The following is a 15,489-nucleotide window of genomic DNA, read 5'->3' as shown; positions in this document are numbered from 1 at the left end:
CTTGACGCAAAGGGGTTAAAAAGCATGTGGGATTTGGCATCAACACCCAGAAGTAAGAATCCGGCCTTCATTGTGGTGGAGATGGCAGAAGCAATCTCGCCTAGGTAAAGTACGTAGTCGCAGAGAAGACATCAACCTAAGCCTTCAATACATACTTTAAGTAGCACGTTGTTTTTAGGTTAAGCTGATTATGGTTCCCATTCAGGAATAGACTTTTACACTTAGATGCTGGATGCCAGTCGCTCCGCTGGCTTAAACTATCGAAAAAACGCCGAGGAAGATGACCAACGAGTAGCGGGTCAAATGAGTCAGGGTCCGGGGAACATGTTTCCCGCGCAGGAAACATATCACCACACTTAATTCGACTATGGTTATCCACACCAAAGCATCGTCGCTCGCGCCATGCTTCCCCGCTCTTCCCCTTTTGGAACATGTTCCAACTTCGGTGCAGAATCAAGTTGACTGGATTAGCCCAACAATCATGCAGTGATGATATCGGATTAACCGCGTTCGGCTTTACGGACCACACAGCTTTCTGCGTCGTCTCATCTTTAGTAATGCTTCGCTTGGGCTGGCTCATTTCGGGAACGTCGCCCTTAAATAACCTCACATATTACAAAAGCTTCTCAGTATTTGATTTCAAAGCAACTGGGCTAGCCACCAAGTCGTGACAAGCACTGTATCACTCGCAAGCCTTAGTCTAGTCTGATTTATCTCACTGTTCACTCATCGAATTCCTGTTCTCCACACTCAACTCTGACATTACGCCATGGCCATTATAGCTGTTGCTGGCGGCACGGGGGCGGTAGGCCGGACTATTGTCGAGGGCGTCATTGCTTACGGCGGCCACAAGATTTTTGTTCTCTCGAGAACAGTACGTATGGAGTGCATCAGAATCCCTTCGAACCTGACTGACACCTCCTGATACAGAGCCGAGAACCTAAAGATGGGGTACAATTTCTCGCCGTTGATTATGAAGACGTGGAAGGAGTCAGCAAGATCTTGCAAGATAACCACGTTGACACCGTCATTTCCGCCATGGGTGTCGTCACGCCAGAGACCAATCAGGCCCAGATCAATCTTGTCAAGGCATCGAACAAGTCCAGCTCGACGCGCCGCTTCATCGTCAGTGCGTATGACATGCTGCATACAAGGGAGTACGAAATGCTAATATTGGATTGTGCCCTGTCTATCCTACCGTACGGGCTGACCAGGCTTCAGTCAAATTTCTCATTATCCTCTCGCCCAGTACGCGTTTGAGGCAATTGACGAGCTCGAAAAGACAGACATTGAATACACCCGCGTTGTCAACGGCTTCTTCTTGGACTACTTTGGCATGCCCCATTACAAGACTCACCTTCACCCCTGGGTCAACTTTGTCAACTTGGAGAAGAAGTGGGCTGTCATTCCTGGCGACGGGTCAGCCAAGGCCAATTTTATTACAACCCAGGACATGGCCAAGTACATTGCTCGCCTAATCGGTCTTGACAAGTGGTCCAAAGTGAGCAGCATCGTGGCTCAGACTCACTCGATCTCTGAAATACTCGCACTTGCGGAGAAGACACGAGGTGAGAGCAAGTCCCATTCAAACTTTTATGCGTTTAGAATTCGCGCTGATAGACAATTCCACGCAGGCCCCGGTTTTAGGGTAGCTTATGATGACTTGGAGAAGCTCAAGTCGGGAAAGATTTCTTTCATTGAGGATTTTCCGGAATTCGAACTCAGTCGGGAAGAGTCGGAGGCCCTATTTGCAAAGGTTCATTACTATGCAGGCATTGGAAAGTTCCTTGTTCCCACTGAGGATACTTTGAATTCCAAGTTCCCGGAGATAGTGCCAAAGACGGCTGCCCAAGTCTTTGAGGAGTCGTGGCAGGGTAAATGAGACATTCCTCGGACAGTGAGTGGGAAAGCTGAGAGGTCAATCATTGAGAACACAGACATGTAGTCTATTTCATTCAGAAGGAGATTTTGTCTATCCTCACATATTTCTTTTGGCCGTGGGGAATATGATGCTCCTAGTGACCAATTTGATCAATTCTCCGCCAACAGGCCTTGCGTGCTGCCAAGATGCTTCTCACACAGCTTCCTGTATTCTCCTGCAGATCTCCAGCGCATACTGAGCTCATCCAAGAAGGTTGCTAAACTAAGGATGTCGGAATGATAGGCCTGGTTGGCGTCTTTGTGATCCGAGAGTCGATGAAGGTTGGCGGATGCATTATACACAGCATCAAGTACGAAAGGCGAAATAATGCCAAGATTGCCGATCGGGTTCTGCCCGTCGAAAAGTTGATCGGAAAAGGCTTTCGCAAGGTTTCGTACGTCCAGACTCGCCTGCCATACGACCCTCGCGGCGCATAATTGTATCTTGTAGGCTTCATGATTTTCTGAATCGACCTCGTTTTGGAGATCCAAGATTTGGGGGCCATCTGGGGTAATCTTGACTCGAAATGTGAGCTTTTTTAGGCAAAGAAATAGAGCCGAACGAGCAGCGAAGCGGGGTCCCATCAGTCGAAGATCAAGGTCGGGTCTGCTTGGCGAATTGGATTCTTGGTCGATGATATCGATCCATTTCTGGATTTTCCTTGACACACAGATTACATTTTCAAGATGAGTTTGATCGAGTATCCCTTCCACGCGGGACAGGACAAGCGCACGATCGGTGAAGAGGGCGGCTTCGCAAAGTCGTGAGAACCCGGACAGTTCGGCAGCAATTATCGGGTAAATTTGGTAATCAAATTCCCAGTTCTTGTCATAGTTCCGAGATTCCTGTTGCAAAACAAGTCATCAAATGTATCTGAGGAAAGGGCTGCGACAGTATTCACAATGACATGCCCATTTCTACTTACCCACTTGTCGTCATGCATAGGAAGTTTCATGTCTTCCTGAGGTCTCGATAGTGCACACGGGCGCTTGCTCCCGACAGACATGAGTCGATCAAGTATGAACACAGCCCACCATGACCTTCTTCTTTCTTCTTCGTCTGTTTCGAACCACAGTGTCTGCATGTGTCCAAGAAAAATCAGTTTCACCATAAACAAACACTGTAAGGGCGTGAAAGAGCGACTTACGGGCTCTCCTAGCAAAATGGTATCGGTTGATCCTTGGAAAGCTGTGTCTCTTGTTGCCCAGGATACGCCCAACAGCTCGATGTACCGAGTACATGCTCCAATGCTCATCCATGCAGCAGGATAGACTGCGTGGCAATATTCGTAAAGTGTAGCGAGAATCATTGCTTGAAGGGTTGGTAATGACACAAACCCGCCAGACTCTAGTGCGCACAAGTAGCTCTTGGTTTCACCATAGAGTTCTCTAGAAGTGTTGTCATCGGGGCTGGATGTGACGAGTCTCATTGCCAGAGCAAGCGCGACCAGGTCGGGCTGACTATTCTCAGTGAATGGAGTTTCAAATTGCTTCTTGGCGGATATGAACCGAAACCAAATGTGTACGGTTTTGAAATACTCGTCGCTGAAGCTTCGCACTTTGCTGCTTTGATCAAGGGCCAAAAGGACGCTCTTCAAGTTGTATAAAGGATTAGCTGTTGCATCATGAGGTTCTTCAGCCGCAAGCCTTACCTCGGGTACTCGGATGTCCGGGCGACACAGTTTTTCGGAAGGTGCCTCAGTGTCAAATCGGCTGATGTCGAGAAAGGCAGAGACTGGAAAAGCACTGCAGGTGTGGAGGGAGTGAGTCTCAGTAGACAGGACGCTGACCGAAGAGCCGTTGTTGGGATCATCAATATTATGATCCGATGGCGTTAGCATGAGCGGCTCATTCTCATCACGGATCGTGTGACGATTACAAAATTGTCTCTCGATCGCATCAACTCTGGCTTGCAGAGCCGCAAAGTCCACTGCACTTGGTGGGCGATCCAGCTCAGGTTGTGAATGAAGCAGTCGGCGCGCTTGATGCGGTCGATCAGGCCGAGGGAGCTCTTCATCGCACCGCCTCTTCTCGCCTGCTCTTGCGTTTCTGATCCATTCCGAAGACATTGTTGGGGTCCGAAAAATGCATCACAATCAAGTGCGTTGTTATAAAACTGTGGTGTCGTCGCTCTGGAGAAAGGGAGGAGACACGAAAGGTCAATCAAGGGCACCCCTAAGCGCTGGTGCCAGAGACATATTTGCGCCCCAGCCACAGCCGACCTGGGTGTGTGTATCTTGGGGTGTGGCTTGAAAAGGCGGCTAAGTGTCAAATTGCTCTCACCACCTTACCCGAGGATCTTTGTCCTGTTTCTTTTTCTTTTCCTTTTTCTCTTTGATGGTGGCTCTGAAATCATGCCAGACATGCCAATAATTCTCCTTGAGTCTGGGGCAATCAAAAATGAGATTTCAAATTTGGAATCTAAAACTGCCCGATTGGGATATAAAGTGATCACTTAGTATAAGTCTGTCTATTGAACGAACATATTCACCTTTGGGTCAGACTTGAAGGTGAAGTTCCTCGATCGCACAAAGCACGCACAAGAAGAAAAAAAGGTGCACTACTTACTGATTACATTCACCTTAACTTGCCATGGATAGCTCCATTTAAAAAAAGCAGCTTCTTTACCTATTTGTCCGAGTAGGCACCGGCTTTCTTTCACACAAACAAAACTTTCTACCGACAAGCTTTGTCGAAATCTCATAACCTCATTGTAGCAAAGATTTGCTACACAGATCACACGAAAAGGCGTTGTTGTAGGCGCTCTCTGAGATTATCTTCTAGCTGCCAGCTGCATGAACGTGAAGCAGGTCAGGCGAACCACAAAGACTCTGATTTCCTATTCCATCTAGAAATGTTTTGGTACTAACTTCCATACTCAGGTCCTCCATAATGTGTCAAAACATGTATTACACGTTCGATTGCGGCCATCGCATTGGACACGTCGCCGTCCTTCGCTGCGAGAAATGCATCAGCTCTGGTTTCGACTGCTAGTATCGCGAGACTTGCGAGGATGAGAAGCTGCCCGGTGGAGCAGGCTTGTGCCGCGATTGTAAACGAGCCCCTCGTGTCACGAGCGTGTCTGCGCAAAGCAACAAGGAGCAGCCCGAAGGGTTCTGGAAGAAGGCCGCGCAAAAGTTTGCTGCCACGGTCGGAGCGATCAAGCGGCCGATGAAATAAGGGATGTTTGACAATTGCGAGGGTTGGCTTGAGTAGCTTGCTGGAGGGAGACCACCCCTGCCAAAATTATCATTGATATGCATAGCGTTGCGTTGGATTGGATTCATGACGAGAATAAGGGAGCATCACAGAGGGTCCTTGGCAATTCATCCTGGTAGCAACAAAAGCGTTGACAACTCAAATCTACAATTGCTTTTCGGACAAAGAAATGAACAACTGTTGGGACATTGATCTCGCTGCCAATCGAGTTGGGAAAATACCCCTACAGCGTGGACGCGTTTCACAACACATCAATTGCCCGACTTCACCGATCTTAAACATAACATGCGAGAAAGATGTTTAGCTGGCATTCGCTCCATCTGACGATGGGACACTGTAATGCGTGGCACCGAGGTATTTTTCATAAAATCTACAACTTCGATCTGACAGGCTGCTCATTGAGCTCAGCCTCGGCTTTCTTCCTAGCATCCTCCCAAAAGTTGGTTTTCGCGGATCCCATAGCCGCCCATATATCCAGCAACTTGTCATCGAAAGGTGGCAAGACGCGGCCCGTTGTTCCGGGAGCTGGGTCACCAGCGACAGACCTGAAATATTCAAACACTTCCTTGTAGAATGGAGCAATGATGTAGTAGTCCTTGCCTCCACCGAACTCGGCAACCCGATCTTTCTCCCATTGCTTCTGCTCTTCTTTTGATGGCAAATGATTGCCCCTGCCTGCAAGAAGACGGGATACTGTTACAGCTTGCCATTCAAAGAGACGGAAGGTGAAGCCACCTCCACACTATGTCAACTCTGTCAGTATCTTTTCTTCGCTTCTTAGTAGGGTAGGGTGGCTTACCATGCCCAGGAAGGCGAGAGTGGGATCCTCGATATCCCAAGTGTGGAAGTATACTCCTGGCAGTCGACGGTCGACTTTTTGTACACGTTCTTGGACCTTTGGCAAGAAGGGGAAACTGAAAGTGAAGCCAGTTCCGAAGACCACATAGTCTACGTCTTTAACTACGGTGCCGTCTTCAAATGTAATCGCGCCATTATCCGAGTCGAACTTGATGATCTGCTTCTGCACGGAAATATGAGGGTGAGTGAAAGGAGCCCAGCCAAAGTGCGGGAGAGGTTCTCCGCGAAGTGAAGCATAGACCGGATGTTGGGCGACTGGCAGAACCTCGTGGAGTATCTCGTGTGATGAGACTGAACCCCCCACCACGATGACTTTCTGTAGCCATAGTGAGTGTCGGACACCGGATGAGTGAATGAAGGGGTGACTTACCTTGCCCTTATACTTGTCGGAATCTCTAAAGTGCTTGCTGTGTACAATACGGCCGGGGAATCTCTGGTCATACTCCGTGATTCCCTCAATCTTGGGGAGCCAGGGTATGTTGTAGTGTCCAGTTGCTACAATGAGTGCGTCGAATTTCTCTTGCCACCATTGGTCCTTGCCAGGAAGCTCTTTTCTAAGTGTCAAAACCCACTCATCACCCTTCTTCTCAGCAAGCTCGACAGTGGTACTGAGTTCAAGCAGTTTCTCATGCCCATTGCGGATAAAGATGTTCTCAACCCACTCTCGAATTTGTTCTCGACCGCGAAAGGGAGCGTCATCACCATACTTCTCTCGAATCCGGTCTGTCACTGTTTCCGGAAATGGTTCTGTAGTGAAACTCATAATCTCCGGCGTGATGTTGGTATGGAGATGCTCATGCTGAGCAGTGTCCGAAAACCGAACCTGGTGACTGTTGATGGCCTCTGATTTTGGAGTTTGAGCTGGAAGTTGGGCTGGAATTGGAACCAAAGCATCGGCTTTGCCGTCCAGGAGAGTTTTCAGGGATGGAATGCTGGCGGGTAGGTGCGGTGTATAGATCCTATAGCAATGTCAGAAGTCTTGAAAAATTGAAAAGGCTACTTGCAGTGTTGAGCTTACCAGGTTCCTCCTGGAATGGGCCGTCGATCAAAGACTCGAACTGTGTCGAAAGCTTGTTCCTTGACCAAGGCGTCTGTCGCGATAGCTCCCGATGGCCCAGCGCCGATGACGGCTACTCGCCGAATCTTGCCTGGCATATTTTCTTTGGTTGCTGGGACTTGGGAACGATGACAATTAAGATGGTGCCCACTAGCTTACTAGTTGCCAACGAGTCAAAGACCTAACTTGCAGCAACTCTTAAGTTATCGAGGCTCTTAATGGACAATGGCAATTCACGCAAGGCAAATCTTCAATAAAGTTCGGCCGTCTCGGCATCAATTTATTGTGTTCCGGGCCGTTGCACAATGGCGCCACGGGATGGGTGGCATTGCGTCTTGTTGGAAGTCTAGCACGCAAGCCGACTCGCGGTGGGTCAAAGGATGCATCTTGACCACCCCAGTAGCAAATCGATATCAGTCGGCAGCAAGCGCGTATCGGAAGGGAGCCGGCTGCAGGTCCAAGATTTCCTCTCTCTCAGCGGTAAACGTCCACCCCACGGCAGACTTTCGCAGCGTTCCGACCGCACGGGACCGGTCAATCCCGATATCGCCATTGTCCAATTGAGTGCTGGACCTATGTTATCGTCAGATTGTCGAATGATAGCCACATGACGCTTCGTGACATTACGAAGACTAAGTCTGCTCTAGATATACTAAGATGTCGGAACCCAAACTGAGCAGCGAGGCAGGGAATGCATTTTACCTTCGTCATTTGTCTCACGCAGCTACAGCTTCTTCCATCTCTGTCTTGAGCAGGAGGATTCCTCTGCTCGGCATACCGTCCTCGTCAAGCAACCTGGCGAAGCGATGATCAAGTCTCAACTTATCCAGATGGACACATGCCCACGCAGTCATCACATCCAGTCCCACCACGTCGCTCATGATGATGAACGATAGGAAGGCTAACTCGGGAGCAACGTCTTCGATGTTGAGGAACTCAATCACATCGCCGCCAAAATCCGGACTGGTGCCAGTGCTCTGGCTCGTCTGGCCACTGCAGCTAATCTGCTGGACTTGGTCTCTGTCCGCATCTTGACGCACCATGGCCGTCAGCACATCTGGCTCGGTGTGCAACACACCCTTGACGTAAGGTATGAACTTGGTCGGGTCATCATGCGGGTTAAGAAGGGGAAGGCTCTGCGCCGCCAGCACCGTAACGGGCACTCTGTCCAGTTCCTTGCTCTTGATATTTGATCCCATAATCTCCTCTCCAACATCGCTGGTAAGCGTGACTTCCGCACCCTTATCGCGTTGGCAGCGGTCGGGCTTGAGGACGTACCCTTCCGAGCCCGCGAACATTCCCTGGTTGAGAATCATGCCCACATCCCAGGACTGTCAATCCAACGCCACGACCTGAACGCCCGCTCTCCAGAAGATGACAGTATCAAAGTCGGACGAGTCCGCCCGCATGCCATGTGGGTAGGTCCTCATAAGGAAGTCCCTGTTGTGCGTGAACAAGGCCTTTAGCATCCTCCTCTGGATCGTAAACGCCGCCTTCTTCGAGAGCGACAAGATGTATTAACGGTATGACCTTTGCCTCCTTCTTCCCGCATGCTTCCGTCGTCTTGACTTCGAGGAAAAACTACACTGCTTGTAACCCTTGTTCAGCTTAGGCTAAGCGTGACCCAGCTCGAGACGATCTCGTTATTATCTGCCTCGCTTAATCTTCGGTTCTTCGAGTCTGAATTTCGATACATGTAGTGTTGGAGCTTTCGAAAACTTCTCTCCGAAATAAGCCACATTTCCCTTCCATTGGCGGTCATCTCAATCGAAAGATTCAAGTTTGCTTCATTTTACTCATCCGTTTTAAACTTTTGGTTTAGGCTATGGGATTGCTTATAACAACCCAATCGTACCGGAGTTCGCGCCTGATCCGTCGAACGCCGTCATCGATGGCGTCTCCTCCTCGTGACCTCGTCTTTTCACATCTTTCCTAGGCTACATATATATGCTTCTACAGATCTTCAAGAATGGAGGCATTTCGGTATGTTGAAAAGTCTGGAACCAACAGGGACAGTTACATAGACTGATAGGCAGCAAGGCAATGTCATCATCCGAAGGAAACAAATCTTCCTCAAACATATGAGCACAGCAGTGATGCCTCTTGATACAGGAAATATCAAGGTCGCCAGCGCCGGCCTCTTTGCGCCTACTTTACGCCACCATAAAGGCACTTTCTGTATCATTTGCACCAATACAAGGCACGGTCGAGATATCCGTGCCTCGGACAACTTCTACATCACCACTACTGATAAGTGGCCAGTCGAATGGTCCAATCCAATCTCCTTTCCCCTGAACGTCATCGATCCCAGCCTGTATCTCGACGACGATGGCCGCATCTACGTTCCGGGATCCTGGAGAATAGACCGCCTCAAACAGCCCAGCTGCACAAGGCAGCAATTTGAGATAGACATCACAACCGGCAAGCCCCTGTCCGATACCCGCGAGATCTGAGGTGGCTTCGCGCGTTACAGTACCGAGCGTCCTCATATTGACAAGCGCGGATGCGACTACTACCTCCCCTTCGCTGGGGGCAGCACCTTTGAACACTACTTGTTGAGCATCGGGCTCTCAAAGAACACCTGGGGGCCCTTCGAGCAGTGCGAGACGAACCCCGTCATGACCGCCGATGGGTAGCCTGACGAGTACATTCAGAACATTGTTCATGGCGAGCTCTTCCAAAACTAGAGCGGCGCTTGGTGGGCTGCGGTTCTTGGTGTGCGGAACGAGAATGGTCGTCCGCCGATTGGGCGGGAGACGTTCTTGACCGCGGTCGACTGGCCGGAAGGTGGGTGGCCGATGATCCAGCGATCCAAGATGGAGTTTAAGCACGTCATTTCTGGGCCTGTTGGTGGCAGCGAATCGTTCATCGTGTTGATGATGTATACATCTGCGATCCCGATACCAAAATGTCCAATCTCAGCAGCGGGACAGAGTTGGCACTCCGTGTGCAGTATCAAAGGCCTATCCTCTCCTACCGGCACGAGCACATTTGTCGGCAAGCGACAGAGAACTGTCGAGGCTTCTGCTTCTGCACTTCTGGATATTTCCAGTCTCACAAAGGGATAACCCGTGAGATCTGGGCTTGTCATTTAATAAGGATGCACTGCGATACATTTCGTTGTCATTTGACCCCCAGTCTTCGGAAATCATATCCAACATGCCGACAATGTCAAAGAACAGATTTCAGTAGACTTCTTATCCGATCAATGAAGACACGGTCATCCTGGAATTGCGTGTAGAGACTCATGCAGAAGAGTGCACCCTGTCATATCGCGAGAACAGGTTTATGGGCTAGGTTGATGCGGGGAGGGCGCGGGTTGCATGCAGACTTGGTTCCCCGATCCTTGGTTTCTTTGCGCATGCTTTGGAGGAGGAAACCCTCGGTTCCGAGGTCCATTTCAGAAGTTTCACCATAGACAGCAAGACAACCGGAGTCGGTTTGACCACCGACTATTGAATAAAAGTAGGCACAAGTTTGTTAGGGCTGAAAGATTTGTACATGTACAAAAAGTCGCCGTTGATACGCCGCTTGAAGAGTAATCGGCTCCTTGTTCATCCGCAGGAGCCGTGGCTGAACTAGCCCGTGACGTAATATTCCCAACTCCGTCGATAGCCGCGGGACAGTATTAACAACGGCTCCGACATAATCAATGAAGCTGAGAGTAGCATCTTCAGCTACAAAGCCACATATGTTATAAAGCTGGGTCGTCCGCAAAGTCTCTTGAATCTCTAGCTACTACTTTCCATGGCTACCGTTTCTCGATAATTATCTCGACAACGATGGGCCCAACACAATTGCCTCCGTGGAGTCTTCCTTCAGGCGTCACATCTCGCTATGTCGACACTTCGCCTGTAGGACTCAAATTTCATATCCTCGAGTCTTTCCCAAAAGATGTTCCCTCAAGCAGTCCCCCGCCCCTGATCCTGCTCCTCCACGGCTTCCCAAACCTGTCGTTCGACTGGTGTGCCGTCATGACCAAACTCACCGCGGCCGGATACTACGCAGTCGCACCCGACATGAGAGGATTCGGCCGGACGCACAACGCCGATCTGAGTCCGATTAGCGAAGATTCTATTCGTCCGCTCACCGCGTTGCGGGATATGGTGACTCTGGTTCACGCACTCGGCTACGAGACAATTCACACTCTCGTCGGGCACGACCTTGGGGCCTTTGTGGCTTCTATGTGCGCTATTGCGCGACCAGACATGATCAAGTCCTTGGTCCTGATGGCGCACCCGTTCAAGGGGTCTCCCAAGTTGCCTTTAGGGACAGCAGCTAATCCGCAGTTGGCTTCTTTTCTTCGATCCAAACAGGAGGACAGCGGAAAGGCGATCAAGAGTGACAAGGACATACAATCCTCTCTTCTGAAGCTTGAGCCGCCAAGAAAGCACTACAAGTACTACAACGCCTCGTCAAAAGCAGTTGATGAGTGGACTCATCCCACAGGCCAGCCCATGCATGATTTTCTCAGGGGGTATTTCCACCTCAAGTCCGCAGACTACAGTCGAAACAAGCCCCAGCCCCTCAAATCTTGGACTGCGGAAGAGATCGCCGTCATGCCACACTACTACGTAATGAGGGCTGACCTTTCGATGCGCGGAAACATCGAGCTGGACATGGCGCAAGAGCCGGCCAGCGTGCATGAAAAACTCAAGGAAACACCATGGCTCACCGACGCTGAGCTGCAGGTCTACGTCGACGAATATTCCCGAAACACTTTCCGACTCTCTTTATTGTGGTACAAAGTCCTCATCGACCCGGGCCTAACCGCAGACCTCCTGTGTTTCGCGGGAACAAAGCTCGCGATCCCGACAAAGTACGTCTCCGGGACGCACGACTGGGGCACGTATCAGGTTCCCGGTGCTCTTGAAGCCATGGAGACCGGCGAGAGCGTCCGGCCTGGTTGCTGGAGGGGGTCCGTCATAATTCCTGGGGCGGGCCACTGGGTCAACATTGAGAAGTCTGAGCAGACGGCGCAAGAGATCCTCAATTTGGCGGTGTCACTGTAGCCGGAAAAGACGGGCTACCCTTGGCAATCAGGTTTCCAAGGCTCTTGGTTGAGGTTTTGATGGTTTTTGTGCAACGAAACGATTGCTTTGTGTCACTTGTGTGAGATTTTGGCTATTTTTCCCTTCCTAATGAGCCTATGAGTTTGAGATAAATAAGTTGATTGAGAACTGGTGGCGGACCTAAAGACCGGAAGTAATCGATTAGTGCTGTACGGGATTCGCTACCTTCGTACTGCTGCTATCTACCTTTGTATAATCATTCTCATTCTCGAGTGATTTCGTCTTTTACGCTCCGAACTCGGCTCTGCCCAACACTTGCTGTAGCATAATTCAGTTTCGATGATCGAGCAAGGAGACAGTAAAGTGATTGATCTCTATACATCATCCAAATTGATATTCCTGACCATTGTAACGATGTCTGGTTCAGGCAAATCCGCCTTGCCTCCAAGGCGTACTATCTTGAGCAGACCTCGCCCTTGAGTAAAGCGTAACCTCGTTACCCGACTTCTCTTAAAGCTAGAACCATTAGATCATCTTGAATTAGCTTGCCTCAGCAAACACGACATTTCGAGAGGTTCCCAACTATTACGTTGTGGAACCTCTACGGACCGGGTCGAATTTCCAGAAATCGGCACCATTCATACTCGAAACCTTCATAGCTGGGAGTATGGTCAAGGTGCAGGGAATCCTCGTGCCCCCATCTTGTGTCTTCACACTTGGTCGAAGACAGAAGAGATGTAGTAGTCATCCAAGTTACTAGAATGCACTCAAGACACCCTGGGGGTGTCCTGGACTGCTAGTATCCCGTGACGACTCATTTACTTTACATGGCAGGCAATTCACCATCTTCATCCAAAGCGGGCCCCACTCGAGATGGCCGCCTTTCTCTTGGACCGACCTCAAAATCGGCCCTCTCTCGCCCTCAGAAACCAACCCTGATGCTTTTCTCTCGTAATCTTTCTCCGTTACCTCCAGATTCTTCCACCATAGTCGCCTATCTCCGTTGTCCCGATGTTCGCACTCTACTAAAGTAAAGTTCCCTCTCCCTCTGCTTCCACTTCACCTTATTATTCTCTTCTTCAAACCGCCTCGGTCCAGTTCGTGTAAATCACAATTTGGACCTAGCCACGATCATCGATCATATTCTCCGGCTGGCCCGATTCACGTGGATACATTTCCGTTCTCATCCCCTTCTGCTTCCTTCTTTTCGATCATTGAGTGATCGATAGTTGTCCTTTAACACGGATTCAACGACAACCGTTGTCATCAATCGCAGTCGGCGACCACCATCTACCATTCACAACCTCATAAACATAACACCACTCACCATCTCTCCCAAAAGACAACCCGCAAACAATCGGCGACATGTGTCAAGCCATTCGTCTCATGTGCTCGTGCGCGACGGCACGAGACGCTATATTGAAATGCAATGAGTACTACAAAACTGGTATCGAATGTGAGATCACCAATAAAGATGATCCCAAGTCCGAAAAGCTCTGCGTGGCAGTGTATGATAATAAATGTATCAACATCGACTGCAAGTATTCGAGTCCCGAGATCAAGCAAGCGATCCAGGACGAAAACAATCGCAAAGAACAAAAGATCCGGGCTTCTTTATTGAAAATCGAGGCATGTTTGGCAGCGGAGAATGTCGCGAAGGCGAGCAACGCCTCGGTGGCTGAACCTGATTCAGTCCGTCCTCGAGGCGAAGACGAAGCCAGCCCCATAGTCATCACAGATAACGAAGACGAAGACCTTACAAGCGCCACAGTCATCTCAGACGATGACGACGACGGAGACCACGAGGAGATGCAAAACAGCGAGCTCATGCCCGCAGGAGAAGTTGAACCTCATCTAGATACGGCCACTCCTGCACGAGGCCAGCATGCCAGCGAGAGCATGCCCGCCAGCATCCCCGAGCCCCATGCAGAGAAGGCTACAGTCGAATTCTCAAGGATTCTACTCAATGCTGAAGCTTTCCAGCTATCAGAAGTCATAGGCAAGTGTTTCATATGGCTCGTCTTGCTAATTGCCTCTCACTAACCCCCCATCGAACAGAACAACCCATCGTCGCCAAGCACACAACAGCAGTGGCTCCTGTTCAATCTTCCCCTGCCCCTGGATGTATCCCGACAGCGGCATCCTCCACAAGCTCCAGTCACTCTCGTAATCCGACTAAGAAATCTCCATGTACCAAACCAGGCTACTACAAGTCGCCCGTCACCCAAATCAACGGCGGACAATGGGCCTTGCCCGTGCCGTCGCCAGGAGCGCCATTCGGCTCATTCCAGCAGGGCGGATATGCCCGTCCTACCGCGGACCAGCAGACCGTCACTCCGCCAAAGGAGACAGGAGGACAGGAAGCCATGCGGCCTACCCTGAGCTCGTCTTATAAAGCGACCCTGGACCTGATGAAGGCGCGGACCCCGGGTGCCAGAGCCCTATCAACGAAAAATTCGGTCCCTCGACAGCCTCCGCGGATGCCGCCGTCTCGGTACAATATGACGAGCCAAGCATACTGGTTTACTCCTCAACCGCCAATGTCGATGCCGAATCCTAGTGTACAGCCGAACAATCTGCAAACCGTTTACGGGCTGCAGCAGAATAATGGCAGCTACCACAGCAATCCACAGGGCCAGCGGTTCACGGCAACGCAACAGAGCTTCAGCAGAACGCCTCAAGGCTCAGTCTTCCACAACAATGCATCGATGGGCTGCGAAATGCCCACCTTCTATCAATACAATACGGCGATCCCGTCCCAGGGCCTCTCACTCCAGAATGGCTATATTGCTAATCCCGGGATCTCCCAACAAACATCCCCTGCCTTTGGTACCGATTTCAGTCTGAACCGGCAGGATGCTAGTCTCTTTGGCCTTCCTCTCTTCAGCTTTCCGAATAGCTACCAAACCGTCTCGCAACAAGCAGCACCGACAGATTTCCACCCCGTGGCTGCTGCCTCAAGCTATAAAAACCACCATCCTCCGCACCTCTACTCACAGAGCCCAATGTTCCAGCAGACACCACGAATTGCCCCGGGAGCGCCGTCTGGATCCTCCGCCTCCGGTCTCAAGAGACCACACTCCGCCATCTCCAGCGACTCTTGTCTTACAGGACTGTCTCCACTGGCATCGGGCAGGTATGATAATAAGGGACTGGTGAATACGGTCCAGTCGCCGCTGGGAGGAGGCGAGCGCCAATCCAAGCGCCAGAAGCAATCGAGAATGTAGGCGACCGATCGTAGGCGGTCGAAAATGTTGGCGAGGGACAAATTGGGGGGCCCAGTCGTCACATAGAGAAGCTATGACTGTTGTACCTTATAATCATTAATGCAAAGGGTATCGTATCCTCGCAGGGGGGCATCGGTGTGATGCTTGTGAAAGGCGATGGCAGTGCTTCTTCCACAAGGTGCTTCGTCGCTCGAGT

General features: G+C 50.5%; 7 protein-coding genes across 7 annotated transcripts; 4 read left to right on the top strand and 3 right to left on the bottom strand.

Annotated features, from left to right (window-relative positions):
• Positions 1-769: 769 nt before the first annotated feature.
• On the top strand, positions 770-1,882 carry CORC01_06355 (uncharacterized protein; the record flags this gene model as incomplete). The annotated part of the gene is made up of 4 exons (XM_022617996.1): positions 770-874; positions 931-1,133; positions 1,222-1,568; positions 1,635-1,882. The coding sequence occupies 4 exons, from the start codon at positions 770-772 to the stop codon at positions 1,880-1,882; spliced, it is 903 nt and encodes a 300-aa protein (XP_022475509.1).
• A 149-nt stretch (positions 1,883-2,031) lies between these two features.
• On the bottom strand, positions 2,032-3,989 carry CORC01_06354 (uncharacterized protein; the record flags this gene model as incomplete). The annotated part of the gene is made up of 4 exons (XM_022617995.1): positions 2,032-2,766; positions 2,847-2,999; positions 3,069-3,512; positions 3,573-3,989. The coding sequence occupies 4 exons, from the start codon at positions 3,987-3,989 to the stop codon at positions 2,032-2,034; spliced, it is 1,749 nt and encodes a 582-aa protein (XP_022475508.1).
• Positions 3,990-4,910: 921 nt separating this feature from the next.
• CORC01_06353 (thiol-specific monooxygenase) lies at positions 4,911-7,152 on the bottom strand (the record flags this gene model as incomplete). The annotated part of the gene is made up of 5 exons (XM_022617994.1): positions 4,911-5,157; positions 5,514-5,881; positions 5,939-6,313; positions 6,368-6,956; positions 7,016-7,152. 5 exons carry the CDS (start codon positions 7,150-7,152, stop codon positions 4,911-4,913), a joined length of 1,716 nt encoding a protein of 571 aa, XP_022475507.1.
• A 315-nt stretch (positions 7,153-7,467) lies between these two features.
• CORC01_06352 (uncharacterized protein) lies at positions 7,468-8,370 on the bottom strand (the record flags this gene model as incomplete). Its single annotated transcript, XM_022617993.1, has 2 exons — positions 7,468-7,627; positions 7,775-8,370. 2 exons carry the CDS (start codon positions 8,368-8,370, stop codon positions 7,468-7,470), a joined length of 756 nt encoding a protein of 251 aa, XP_022475506.1.
• A 765-nt stretch (positions 8,371-9,135) lies between these two features.
• On the top strand, positions 9,136-9,507 carry CORC01_06351 (xylosidase/arabinosidase; the record flags this gene model as incomplete). Its single annotated transcript, XM_022617992.1, has 1 exon — positions 9,136-9,507. The coding sequence occupies one exon, from the start codon at positions 9,136-9,138 to the stop codon at positions 9,505-9,507; it is 372 nt and encodes a 123-aa protein (XP_022475505.1).
• Positions 9,508-10,836: 1,329 nt separating this feature from the next.
• CORC01_06350 (uncharacterized protein) lies at positions 10,837-12,066 on the top strand (the record flags this gene model as incomplete). The annotated part of the gene is made up of 1 exon (XM_022617991.1): positions 10,837-12,066. The coding sequence occupies one exon, from the start codon at positions 10,837-10,839 to the stop codon at positions 12,064-12,066; it is 1,230 nt and encodes a 409-aa protein (XP_022475504.1).
• Positions 12,067-13,431: 1,365 nt separating this feature from the next.
• CORC01_06349 (uncharacterized protein) lies at positions 13,432-15,293 on the top strand (the record flags this gene model as incomplete). Its single annotated transcript, XM_022617990.1, has 3 exons — positions 13,432-14,069; positions 14,125-14,135; positions 14,269-15,293. The coding sequence occupies 3 exons, from the start codon at positions 13,432-13,434 to the stop codon at positions 15,291-15,293; spliced, it is 1,674 nt and encodes a 557-aa protein (XP_022475503.1).
• Positions 15,294-15,489: the final 196 nt, after the last annotated feature.

This window comes from Colletotrichum orchidophilum, assembly GCF_001831195.1.
Source record: "Colletotrichum orchidophilum strain IMI 309357 chromosome Unknown Scaffold_47.1, whole genome shotgun sequence".
Lineage (NCBI taxonomy): Eukaryota > Fungi > Ascomycota > Sordariomycetes > Glomerellales > Glomerellaceae > Colletotrichum > Colletotrichum orchidophilum.
The sequence above is the reverse complement of the archived record's forward strand: the minus strand, read 5'-3'. Positions and strand labels throughout refer to the sequence as shown.